The following is a 12,868-nucleotide window of genomic DNA, read 5'->3' on the forward strand; positions in this document are numbered from 1 at the left end:
TTGCTGTCCGCTTCCACAAAGCGGACGGCAAAGAAAGCGCAGATGGCAAAAACTCTATTTGCTGTCCGCTCTTTCTTTGCCGTCAGCCAGCTGACGGCAAAGAGCTAGAAGGCAGACGGCAAAGGGCCAGGTGAGCCCCACAGGGCACGGCGTGGCTAGGTCAGGTTCTTTGACGTCCGCCAGCGGCCGGCAAAGAGGAGACGTGGGCCAGCCCTAAACGGCCGCCCTCTTTGCCGTCTGCTAGCAGACGGCAAAGAAGGCCCACTTAACGGGCCGAGCCGTCTCCCCCCTCTCTCTCTTTCTCTGTCTCCCTCCCACGCGCCCGCCTCTCTCCTCCCCCGCCGCCGCCGCCGCCGGCCAGCCCCGCCCGCCGGACCCAGCCCCCGTTGTCGTCCAGCCCTCTCCCCTGCGCCCCGCCGCCCCGCCGCGCCCCGTTGCTGGAGAGGCCTCCGCCGGGCCGCCCAGGTGCCGGACCCCTCCCCGCGGCCCTGCGTCGCCGCGCCCCACTGCCGCCCTCCTCACCGCGGCTCCTGCGCCGCCCCGCCCCACCGGTCGACCTCGCCCTCCACCGGCGATCCCCTGCAGGTTTGTTCTTCCCCCTTTTTTAGTTTCTTTTAGTTTAGTTTCTGTTTTAGTTTTAGTTTTAGTTTTAGTTTACTTTTATTTTCAGTTTAGTTTTAGTTTTAGTTTTAGTTTATTTTAGTTTAGTTTATTTTAGATTAGTTTTAGTTTTAGTTTAGAAGAAGAGGAGGAGTAGAAGGAGGAGGAGGAGGGAGGAAGAGGAGGAGGGAGAAGAAGAAAGAAGAAGAAGAAGAAGAAGAAGAAGAAAAAGGAAAAGAAGAGAAGAAGGAAAGGAAAAAAGAGGGCGCCCGGGGACGAGCGGGCTAGGGGTTCCTCGGTGTCGATGGAACCCTAAATAGCAAGTATCGTCGGTGCGAGATACATGTGGCCATCGGTGTCGAACACTACATCCATGTCCTACAAGTGACGGCGACGTCCGGCGTCCCAAAGAAACTGTTCTTGGCGTCGATGGCGGTCGAACACCATCGCGAATTTGCCTGGCAGCCTCTGCGATGACGATTAAAGGCAAGTGTTGAAACTTGAAACACCCAAACTGACTCAAGTCGGTTTGGTTGTTTGAAATTTCAAAACTTGGCTTTAATCCTCATCGCAGAGGCTGCCAGACAAATTCGCCAATGGTGTTCGACCGTCATCGGCCACCAGAACTATTGTTGCGGGACGCCGGGCGCCGGCTTCACTTGTGGATGTGGATCTAGTGTTCAACGCCGAGCGCCACATGTATCTCGCACCGATGATACTTGCTATTTAGGGTTCCATCGACGCCAAGGACCCCCTAACCCGCTCGTCCTGTTGTCAAAATTTAGTTAGGTCGACGGAAGAAACAAAATTGCTATGTTACTCATCTTTCGATTTAAATGTGCAGTTATTTCGTCGCTGCGAGGGTCTAGTGTTCGACGAGCTCCGCCCCTGCGTTCGTTGGTGAGCACAAATGACATCTCCTCCTCCCCCCTTCATTTGCTCTGTTCCGGTCTTCGTGCCGATGAAACTTGCTAGCTATAGGTGTCAATCATCAGTATGCGTAACCACTATGCGTCTCCCGTTCGAAAGGGTTACATCTATAAATATGCATGCATTTGCATATTTATAATCGTGATTCTTTCGAATTGTCCAACGTTATCCATGGACAGCCCGAGTATGTGTAGATTGGGTTCGTTTTCCCATATGCTCTGCTCCGGATCCGATGCAGAATTTCGTCAGTGCCTCCCTGTTGTTCTCCGGGTACACATCCTCTCTGCTTATTGCCGAGACGTGTATCAGGAGAACAGCGGGGAGGTGCTGCCGAAATTTTGCGTCGGATCCGGAGCAGAGCATGGGAAAACGAACCCAATCTACACATACTCGGGTGGGATTAGGACCTATCTTTACCTATTAGCGTGTAGGTTGCATGGACGTAATAAAACTGACAAACTCCATTAACTGATGGATATGGTTTGCTTAATTATGTATATATTTCTTGTGTGTCCAGTAGGAAGTCAATATGAGTGATCGTGCATGGATGTACACCGGTTACACTAGTCAGAAAGTTTGGACCGAGGAATGGTTAACAAAAACCAAGGGGTTTGTTAGAGCCGCATTTGCAAATGGCCAGGAATTAAGCTGGTGCCCCTGTGCCCGTTGCGACAACTATAAAAAGAGGGACGAGCTTGAAATGAGTAAAGACCTGCAGAAGTTTGGTTTTACGCCTGGTTACACGGTCTGGACATTACATGGTGAGTCTGCCCAACGTGCCAGAGCTGAGGTGGTTCGTCGTCGCACCGACGAGCATGGTACCAGGACCGTAGACATGGTGCAAGACTTTGACGATGCTCGGGACTCGGACGAGGAGATGGAGGAATCTGCAAAGGCCTTCACTGAAATGTTGGAGTCCTCAAAACGTCCTCTCCACGAGCACACTGAGCTTTGTCAGCTGGATGCCATCTCACAAATAATGGCTTTGAAGGCTCAATTCAACTTAGGCAGAGAATGCTACGACGCGATGATGACAGTATTCAGACGATTTCTACCCAAAGGCCATGTGCTACCTCCAAACCTGTACCAGTCAGACAAAATCCTCCGTGCTCTTAAGATGCCCTATGAGAAGATACATGCCTGTGAGAAAGGATGTGTCTTATTTAGGCTTCAGTATGAGGACTTGAACTATTGTCCCATTTGCAATTCTTCCAGGTATGTTGTGGTAGACAACGGTATGGGTGAGAAGACGCAGACCAAAATACCCGTTAATGTTCTTCGGTATATGCCAATCGTACCAAGACTTCAACGTCTTTTCATGGTCGAAGACACGGCCAGACAGATGACATGGCACAAAACGGGCAAAAGAACCGAACTAGATGCAGATGGGAATGTGATGATGGTGCACACATCGGATGGTGAAGCGTGGAAGCGCTTCGATGCATTACATAAGGAAAAAACGGCAGATCCAAGGCATCCTCGAGTCGCCGTCAGCACAGATGGGTTCAGTGTGTTTGGTCAGATGGCAACCCCATACAGCTGTTGGCCCGTGTTTGTCATTCCACTCAATCTCCCCCCGGCAGATTATGCAAAGAAAGAACATTTTCCCGACGTTGATAATTCCAGGGCCCAACTATCCGGGGAAGAATATGAATGTGTACATGCAGCCGCTTAAGGACGAATTGCAAGAAGCTTGGGATAATGGGTTCAAGACATACGACGCCTTTAGCAAAGAGAACTTCATAATGCGTGCCTGGTACATGTACTCGACGCATGACTTGCCGGCGTATGCGCTATTCGTTGGCTGGTGTGTGCATGGAAGGTTCCCGTGCCCCACATGCAAGGGAGCTCTTGAGTTTCGTTGGCTGACGGCAGGGCACAAGTATAGTTGCTTTGACTTGCATAGACTGTTTCTACATCCTCGCCATAAGTTCAGGAAAGACAAGAAGAACTTCATCAAAGGTAGAGTTGTCAAACACTCTGCACCACCTGCGTTGACAGGCCAACAGACCCTAGATCAGTTAAACGCTCTCGAGCCAGATCCAGAGCGTCCAGGGTATTTCAAGGGGTATAATAAGGAACACGCCTGGACTCACAAGACATGCTTCTGGGATCTGCCTTACTTCAAAGACCTCCTTTGCCCACACAACATCGACGTGATGCACACTGAAAAGAATATCGCCGAAGCCATTTTTGGTACATTGTTCGGCATAGAGGGGAAATCAAAGGATAATACTTAGGCTAGAGTCGATCAAGAGGAGCTATGTGATAGACCGTTACAAAACATGAAAGAACCGAAAGGAAAGGGAACTGGACGAAGCGAAAGGCATGGTTCAATCTTGGAAGGCCAGCTATGAAGAAATTATTTTGTGGGTGAAAATGCAGTTGATGTTCCCCGATGGGTATGCAGCAAATCTAAAGAGGGGAGCGAGTCTTCAAAAATTGAAAATATTTGGTCTAAAAAGTCATGATTGGCACATATGGATTGAGCGGATAATGCCGGTGATGTTGCGTGGCTTCATCCCTGAGGATGAATGGCTAGTACTGGCAGAGCTAAGCTATTTCTTCCGTGTTCTTTGTGCGAAAGAACTATCGCCTGGCCTCCTAGAAGAAATGGAACAGTTGGCGCCGGAGTTGATCTGCAAGTTAGAGATGATCTTTCCGTCAAGCTTCTTTAATCCAATGCAACACTTGATTTTGCATCTCCCGACCGAGGCACGATTGGGGGGGCCCGTGCAAAATCGTTGGTGCTACTCAACTGAGAGGATGCAGAAGACGCTTCGAGCAAAATGTAAAAATAAACGTAGAATAGAAGCATCGATGGCTGAGGCATTCATCACTGAGGAGGCGGCAAACTTCGTGACAGCACACTATGAAGCCAAAAATCGTCATTTGTATAATCCGAAGCCTCGATACAATGCTGACGAACCTCAAAAGGGTCAATCCAACCTCAGCCTATTCAAAGGGAATCTCGCACCAGCCAATGGTTGGAAACCAGTATTGTTGGATGTTGAAGAATGGCGGACCATTTTCCTGTATCTCTTCAACAACCTAACAGAAGTGTGGCCGTACATTGAGTAAGGTCTCGGTACATTGTTTCGCAACTTCTAAATCCTTTGAACTGCTCGTATTCCTGGATATTTGATGCAGTCGATACGTCGCCATATTCTCGTATGGAGCGGTGATCCAAAAGGATTCCGTCGAAGAGTATGAGCTTCTGGCAAAGCAAGGAGCCGAATATCCCGGTTTCATCTCTTGGTTCAAAAAAAACCGGTAATTTCCATTAGACCCTTTCATTTCTTTGGCTAATTTGCGACTAATGCAACAATCCTTTCGTATTAAACTTGTAGGCTAATTCAGAGATTATGGATGCCGAAATGAGACAAGTAGCTAATGGTTTTGACTATAAGGTCCGTTCATTTGACAAATACGACATCAACGGGTATCGCTTTCGTACCTATGGCAAAGAGCTATCTATGGCCGACCGAAAGTCTACAAATTGTTGTGTCTCTGCTATCGGTGAAGGAGGTATCGAGTATTATGGAAGAGTTGAAGCAATTTATGAACTTCAATTCTATGGTGAAAACCCACCAATCGTCGTAGTCTTCAGATGTTATTGGTTCCAGCCGAGGGAGACTAGAAGGACTCATGAACATATAGGGCTAGTCGAAATCAAACAAAGCACCCATTTGGATGTTCCCGATGTCTATATTACGGCTCAACAGGCAACCCAAGTTTTCTATCTACCGTGGGCCTGTCGAAGTGATCCAAATCTCAATGGTTGGGACGTCGTTTATGAAGTGCCGCCACGTGTTAGACCACCTCCCCCCAATGAAAAGGATTATGAACCTCACATTAACCAAGACACATATGACGAAGGAGAATTCTTCCAAGAAACATGTCTTTCCAAAAAACATTTCAAGAACCGCTCTACTCCACCCTAGAACATTGAAGTAGACAACGATAGTGAATCCGACTTCACCGCTGAGCCGGAACAAAAAGAGCCGGAAGAAGAAGATTACTGCTGCAGATGACCTGTTGATGCTTGAACGACTACGTAAAGGTGGCCTTCCACATGATGATGCATTTATTAATGATGATGATAAGCACGTCATTACCGATAGTGATGATGATGATGCTTTTATTAATGATGATGATGAGCACGTCATTACCGATAGTGATTATTAGGTATTCAAATTTATATGTTGTACTTGATTTATATAGTTATTTGTATGATTGTATGATTTATATAGTTGGTATGTATAATTTTCTTACTTTGTATGATTGTTTCTTATACATAGTGCCATGGTCTTGATGTCCGTCCCCGTCGGCCCTCGCCTGCTTTATGATTCGAATGTGGTAAATTCTCTTTCATAACTATTTGTTGCATTTCGCATTTATGACAATTATGGCCATCAAGTTGACATAGTGATATTTTAATCTAGGAGGTATGTGAACCGGAATTTGAAACCGACCCTCTTGTCGAGAAGTTAAATTTAGTTGAAAAAGAAAACGAGTATTTGAAAGAAAAAATTAAAAGAATTGAAGAAGAGAAGATGACATTGGAGTTGTATGTTGCCGATGTCATCGATGATCACAAGATGAAGATGAATGCAATGCGCTTGAAGATGGATGCAATACGCCTGAAGCTTAAGAAGATTAGAAAATATGCCATTCATAATGAGGCTTGGTATCATTATGCCGTTGGATCAATTGTTACCTTTGTTGCGATCTTCATCACATTTGTTGTGATGAGGGTAAGTTTTCTCTAGTGTTTTGCTTTACAAATGGATACTTAGCTTATTTTCCTCCTAAATGGCATAATTACCTAAGTTAGATAAAAAATAAGCTATACTTAGCTTATTCAGTTCATTTATGACATACTTAACATACTTAGGTCAAAAATGGCATGATAATCTTTGTTACCTCCAAAATGCTACAGACTTAGCTTATTTTTCTCGAAAATGACATAATAACCTTACTAAGCTTCAAAATGACATATTTACCTAGCTTAGCTCTAAAATGACCTACACTTAGCATTTTTACCTAGCTTAGCAATAAAATGGCATTTTTACCCACCTTAGTTAGAAGAAGAAGAAGAAGATAAAGAAGAGGAGAGGAGAAAAAGAAAGAGAAGAAAAAAAAATCTTCTTCTTCTTCTTCTTCTTCTAACTTTCATCTTTCCCAATTTGCAGATTTGCTTTACACGAGGAAGCTTGGATTCATGGAGTGTACTATTCTTCTGGTGCTTTCTTGTTGTTTATGAAAACTTGTTTGGATATGTATGTCTATATGGATATGTTGTTGGAAACTTGTTTCTGGTTATGTATATATGGATATGTTGGACTTTGTTGAACTATGTTGTTGGATTTGATGAAATATGTTGTTGGACATGCTGTTATATGCTATTGGATATGTTGGATATGTATGCATGTATATCTGTGTTTGAAACCATGTCTAATTAAATGGATTTAAATAAAAACATGGGATATATAGCCTCTTTGCCATCTGCTAACGGACGGCAAAGAGCTTTGCCGTCTGCTAGCGGACGGCAAAGAGGACACGTGGCAGCTACCTGTGCAACCTGGGAACACTGGCTGCCTATTTGGTAATTTTGCCGTCTGATAGCAGACGACAAAGAGGGCCATCTATGCCGTCCGCTGGCAGACGGCATAGCTTGCCATGTGGCAGCTTTCCGGTGCTGGCCTAGCTAGGCTCTTTGCCGTCTGTCAGCGGACGGCAAAGAGCTTTGCCTCTTTGTCGTCCACTGGCGGACGGTAAAGAGCGCCATTAACCCCCTAACGGCTCTCACCCCACCCCACTGCCGTCCGTTATCTTTGCCGTCTGCTGGCCTCGGACGGCTGACGACACAACCCTTTGCCGTCCGTTTCTAAGAAGCGGACGACAAAGAAGGCCTTTGCTGGCACGCGTTCAGACGGATGTTTTGCCGTCCGCTAGCTGACGGCAAAGACGTTTGCCGTCCGGGATCTATGCCTTTGCCGTCCGCCATGGCGGACGACAAAGAAGCTGATTCCAGTAGTGCAACTCTCCTCTCTGTTGCGTTATGTTGGGGGTCAATCTAATCTAGATCAAATGTCACTTGCTTCTTCATAGGGTTCATGGGATGGTTCGTAGGTGCGATGTCGCCGGTCCCAGTCGAGCACCGACGTGCTTGTTCCATTGAGTGAAGGTGCTTTGGCCATAATATAGTTCCTTATTCCGTTGACTCAGGTAGACGTCTAGTCATGATATAAATGTTTTAAACAGAGGATAGCGGATAGCGGATAGCAGATTGGGGTGGGCGTAGCGGATAGCGGGCTCTATGTCCACATAGAGGATTTGCAGAAACACTCATATGTTGAGATTATTTGTATATCCCTATACCATTAACAACAAAAATGTCATTTACTTTGAGCAATTGTGCGCTTGAATTTGTAACATCATCATTTTTACAAGTATATAAACATATATCTATAATTGAACATCATTTATATAAGTATGTAAGCACATTGACAATAAGTAATCAAGCACTTATATAATTTCATAGGAAACTAGCATTAAAAAAATCAAATTTGGAACAAGTAGCGGTGCGATATCTCCGGCTATTGCGGTTTGACAATTGCTATTGCAGCCGCATCACGACAACACGCTATTTTCTATCGCTACCTGGAACAAATAACAGTAGATTGACGCTTGGGGCCGCTATCTTTGCTTTTTGCATGTGAGTATACCCAATATCATCTTCTTCTCAGGGTCGTGAATCCTTTGGGATCGAGGTCATCGAAACTTCCTGGCTGGTCAGTGGTTTCCCAGCTGCCTACGTGGATACTGCTTTCTTGTTCTAACGGTAATGGAAAACTCGAGAGTGGACAATATCGGACGGCGTGTGTTATCCGCTTGTGTGGAATGGAGAGGATAGAGAACTCTCAAAGTATTGGATAGTATTTTCCTTTTGTGGTATTTTCTTGTAATGGCTATGTTTGATTAATATAGAGCTTTGGCTCCTTCAAAAAAAATTAAGCTGATATATGTTAAATATGGAAAATTACAGGCATGACAACCCATGAGAATCTATCTAAGCAAATGCTTGTGTCATTCTATTTCTGCCAGTTGATTTGGTGAGTTTTTCAAGATTTGTTTTGATTCGGTATTAGAATTCAAGTCAGAATGAAAGATTGATTCAACATGTTATTGCGTAAATCTGACTTTTCACAATACATTAGCCTCCATAAGATTTTAGCAGGCTGAAAAGTACAACATGCTTTGAATGGTATCTTTGACCTCGGAAGCCTTTCCATCCCTTCATTTGTCCCTCAGAATGGAGCAAAAGTCACCAGTACACAATGGGGCTTCGAACATGGTTTGGATCCCTAATCGCACATAATTCTCGGAACCGTGTGCTCAAGCGGGTTGTCCACTGAGAAAACGTCTGCTAGGAATAAATCGTCACACACGATTGCAATAACATAAACTGTGTGCGATTACGAAGACGGTCACTCACAATTCATTAAGTCCAAAACATGTGCGAGAATGCACCTATCACTGACAATTTTTAGCACAATAATTGTTAATCATAATCATCACATCCGAATTGGTGTGATTTTTTTTCATGTAGAAATGTGTGTGTTAATCAGTCCATCGCACACGCACCATTTTAGCAAAATGTTTGGATTGTACTAAAACATTGCACATAATTTGTTTTATTTAACCTTATGCAATGCCATTATGAGCACAACATGTGTTTTTGTTTAATTTAATACATGCAAATCATATCAAATTTAATACATGTAACTCATAGGTGTAACACTAATGTGTGTGCTCTGATGAAGTCGTCCACTCGGTCGGGTTGGTCTAAGTGCACATGCAAATTCTTCTTTCTGGTCTTGTGACCTACGCCATCGAGCCTTTGAACGAGGCAGACCTATAGGTATGGCGACTTTCATGTAGTCATTGCAAAACTAGATTACCTATATGCGGTCAGAATGCCCTAGATGATGCTTTCATACAGATGGGACCTATTATGGATGTATCATTTGAGGATCCCATTTAACATTTCGTACGGAAACATGTTCTGCAGGAACATCGGCCCTAGATCGGTGATGTCCCCGACAGATTAGATCGGTAGATGTACCAATCAAAGAATGAGGACGGAAAATACATCTCAAGCTCACATAATATGTTAGTTTTTGCCTTAATGTCCATAAAGATCCAACGTGACACTGAGGCAGTTGTGTTTTGGCTTGCACCCACATGCAATGGAGTTTTTGAGTGCTTCTCAAGTGTCGTCAGTTTGACAGCCTCTATACAAGAGCCTCTCTCATTAGTAGTCACTTTGGGTGTGTTTGATTTAGGTGCTCCTCTAGCGGCTGGACGAGCGGCTGCTCGATCTGGATGGCTGACGCCCGCAGCTGGAGCTGGCAGATAAGGCATGAGTAGATGACCACAACCATGCAGCAACTAACATCAATCAGCGGCAACGAGTTGTTTGCTGCATTCTAATCTCCTGTCAGTATGTAGGATGCAACCTCTGAATACTCAAATCACCATCTGTTGACCAGATGTAATCAGCGATGACGCACAGTTTCATGTAAAAAGCTATACGTGTAAGGTAATCTGATCATTTCTATAGCAAAGAGCCAAAACCGAATCAAATTCATTCTATTTCACACCTCCAACCAAACACCCAAATATAACCATTCCATTCCACCTAATTATCCCTACCAAACACAGCAACGGAACTGACCATTATAGTGGAATGGAACCATGACACTCCATTCCACTTCGTTCCCGAACCAAACACACCCTTTGAGAATCAACTCTTGCACATGAGGGTCCTGGGCCATTCCGCCCAACATCCGCCCAACAAGCCCCGGTGATTGTTGTGTCCGCTTTGGCCTCTTCATGTTTGACAGACTTTTCATCATATCTGACCTCTACATCACGATCAATTTGTTCGTCATCTTCAGCATGTCCATCCTGTTGGTGTTCCATCCCTTCTTCTTCCGGCTCTCCATATGCCTTGTTATTCATCTGATGACCCATCATCCACTAGACCATGACTTGTCCATTTTGTATAACTAGACATGAGGCCATATGACAACAAGTGTCGATGCAACATGCAGACTCTAGTGTGTACATAATCATGTTTTGGCAACTAACACATATACACCATATTTTTTTGCCACCCATTCGCACCAATCTTGCATGGCGAACTCAAAGAACTCCCTCAAACCTTCCGCGAAATTGTTTGACGCCCGTGACACAGATTTATACATTCAACTCGATGCATACCTATAAGATATAGCCGAATTAATTCGTATATTCTCAAAAGAAAGATGCAAAATCGATAATTTTGGCGTGGCCTTCGCTAAAAATGTGACATATTGAGTGCCGAAAATTTGACAACGAAAACAAATAGACATTTTCTTCAAAATATTGACACTCGTTTATATTTCCTGAAAAAGAAGACAACAAAGCGCAAGCAAATTCATCACGAGTAACCAAATGTTGCCCCGGCCTGTTTCCTCACACATGTTACCGAGAAATATCAACACAGTTATTAGTTACATCCGTTGTGTAACATAACCTTTGACAAGAGTCGTCGCCTAGTGTTGTTTTGCTTGTTTGGTCACTTCCCTGCTCATAGGTTTGCTTACCTTTTGTTGTCGTTTTAATCTTGCCCAGCTACTTTTTTGGCTAGGCTTGAGAGCTGGGAACAGTTGTTGGCTTGTTTGCTTGCCTCGTTTCCGATAAAAAAATGTTATGTAAAATAACCCAATTTTCTCATTAAATTTGTGACAAACTATGCATGTCACCATCCTGCATGAACAGCGTGACCCAGAAGTCCATCTCATCGTTGCTTGACGATGGCGATGCACTATCTGCGGCGACGGTGTCGCTGGTTTCCATCCCGGAACCGGAGCAGTCCACCGACATCGCAAGTGTCTCCGACCAGAAGCTGTCGTCGATCTGGAACTCGTCCGAGGAAGAGCCCGTGTTCTCCAACGACGAGGCCATCGAGTAGTCGGTGGCAGATGACGTCGATAGGGACTGCTCCGGCGACACCGGGTCGGAGGTCGGATCCTCGAGCGTGCTCGCAGCTACATCAGGCTTCTTGGCTTTGCGCTTAGGCGCTGCCTGGCCGGACGTCTTGGACAAGGACGAGTCGAGTCGCTTCTTGAGGTGTGTGTGCCAGACGTTCTTGATCTCGTTGTCCGTCCTCCCTGGCAGCCTGGCGGCAATGGTGGACCATCTGTTGCCGAGCATGGCGTGGAGCTGGATGATAGCGTCTTCCTCCTCGCTGGTGAAGTTGCCGCGCTTGATGTCGGGGCACAGGTAGTTGATCCACCGGAGGCGGCAGCTCTTGGCGCAGCGCAGCAGGCCGGCCTGCTTCGGCAGCGCCCCCCAGTTGCTGTGCCCGTGCTGCTCGATGTGAGCCACCAGGGTCATGTCCTCCTCCACCGTCCACGGGCCCCTCTTGAGCCCTGTCTTCTCGCAGCAAGGAGCCCTCACCATTGCTAGCTTTTCTCACTCCTCTGCTCCTCTCCCGTCTTCTTTCTCTGTCGCTGTGTGTGTGATGGATGGATTGCTCAGTGTGTTGACGCTGGTCCGAAGGAAATGGCCGCCTGAGCTGCTAGGAAGAGAAGAATACGGCTGGTGCTGTGTAGATTGCGGGAGGGTTGCGCTATTTGTACTCGGCGCGCGGCGATGCCGAAAACGTGGTCAATTGGAGCAGGTTCCCAGCAGTTGCGGCCATTGGCTGACAAAACGAGGGAGAATTGTGGCGTTATATCCAAGTGGTAGTGCTCTTTTTCTATTGTTTGGATGATGGAGTCCATGCAGTACGTTGCTTGCTTCCTTGTTTATTGCCCGGCTTCTCACTCTAAGTACAGCGTTTCACTCTAAGTACAGCGTTTCTGCTCCTGTGCTCCCCTGTGCGCGAGGTGGAAAAACACATCGACGGTCAGGATGAACCAAAAATGGTTCATAACGAGGGGCACGATCGTCTTTGTTGCCTCCGCGTATATCCGTCGAGGAGCCCTGGGAGGCCCGTACGGGCCCGGTTAGATCGTATGCCCGGCCGTATACGTATTTGTACATGGCGGCGTTTCGTGCACCCATGGAGCCGCCCGCGCGTGGGGCAGGACGTGTCACGGGTAGATTCCAAAACCGTCCCATCATATAAATGTGGACGGCAACCACCTCCGGCCGCATCGCCCATCATTTCCCCCCGCCGCATCGTCTCCCTCTCCCTACTCCCCACTCCCTCTCCTCTCCAACCTCCTCGTCGCCCTCACCGCATCCTCTCCATCGCCATGGCGGACGCAGGAGGCGAGCG

General features: G+C 46.2%; 1 protein-coding gene across 1 annotated transcript; it reads right to left on the bottom strand.

Annotated features, from left to right (window-relative positions):
• Positions 1 to 11,080: 11,080 nt before the first annotated feature.
• On the bottom strand, positions 11,081 to 12,177 carry LOC123141541 (transcription factor MYB30-like). The gene has a single exon (XM_044560652.1). It carries the CDS (start codon positions 12,043 to 12,045, stop codon positions 11,317 to 11,319), a length of 729 nt encoding a protein of 242 aa, XP_044416587.1. The 5' UTR covers positions 12,046 to 12,177; the 3' UTR covers positions 11,081 to 11,316.
• Positions 12,178 to 12,868: the final 691 nt, after the last annotated feature.

This window comes from Triticum aestivum, chromosome 6D, assembly GCF_018294505.1.
Source record: "Triticum aestivum cultivar Chinese Spring chromosome 6D, IWGSC CS RefSeq v2.1, whole genome shotgun sequence".
Lineage (NCBI taxonomy): Eukaryota > Viridiplantae > Streptophyta > Magnoliopsida > Poales > Poaceae > Triticum > Triticum aestivum.

What these genes read in the sequence shown, in the direction of transcription:
- LOC123141541 (XM_044560652.1), bottom strand. Translation starts at nt 12,045, where the DNA reads ATGGTGAGGGCTCCTTGCTGCGAGAAGACAGGGCTCAAGAGGGGCCCG.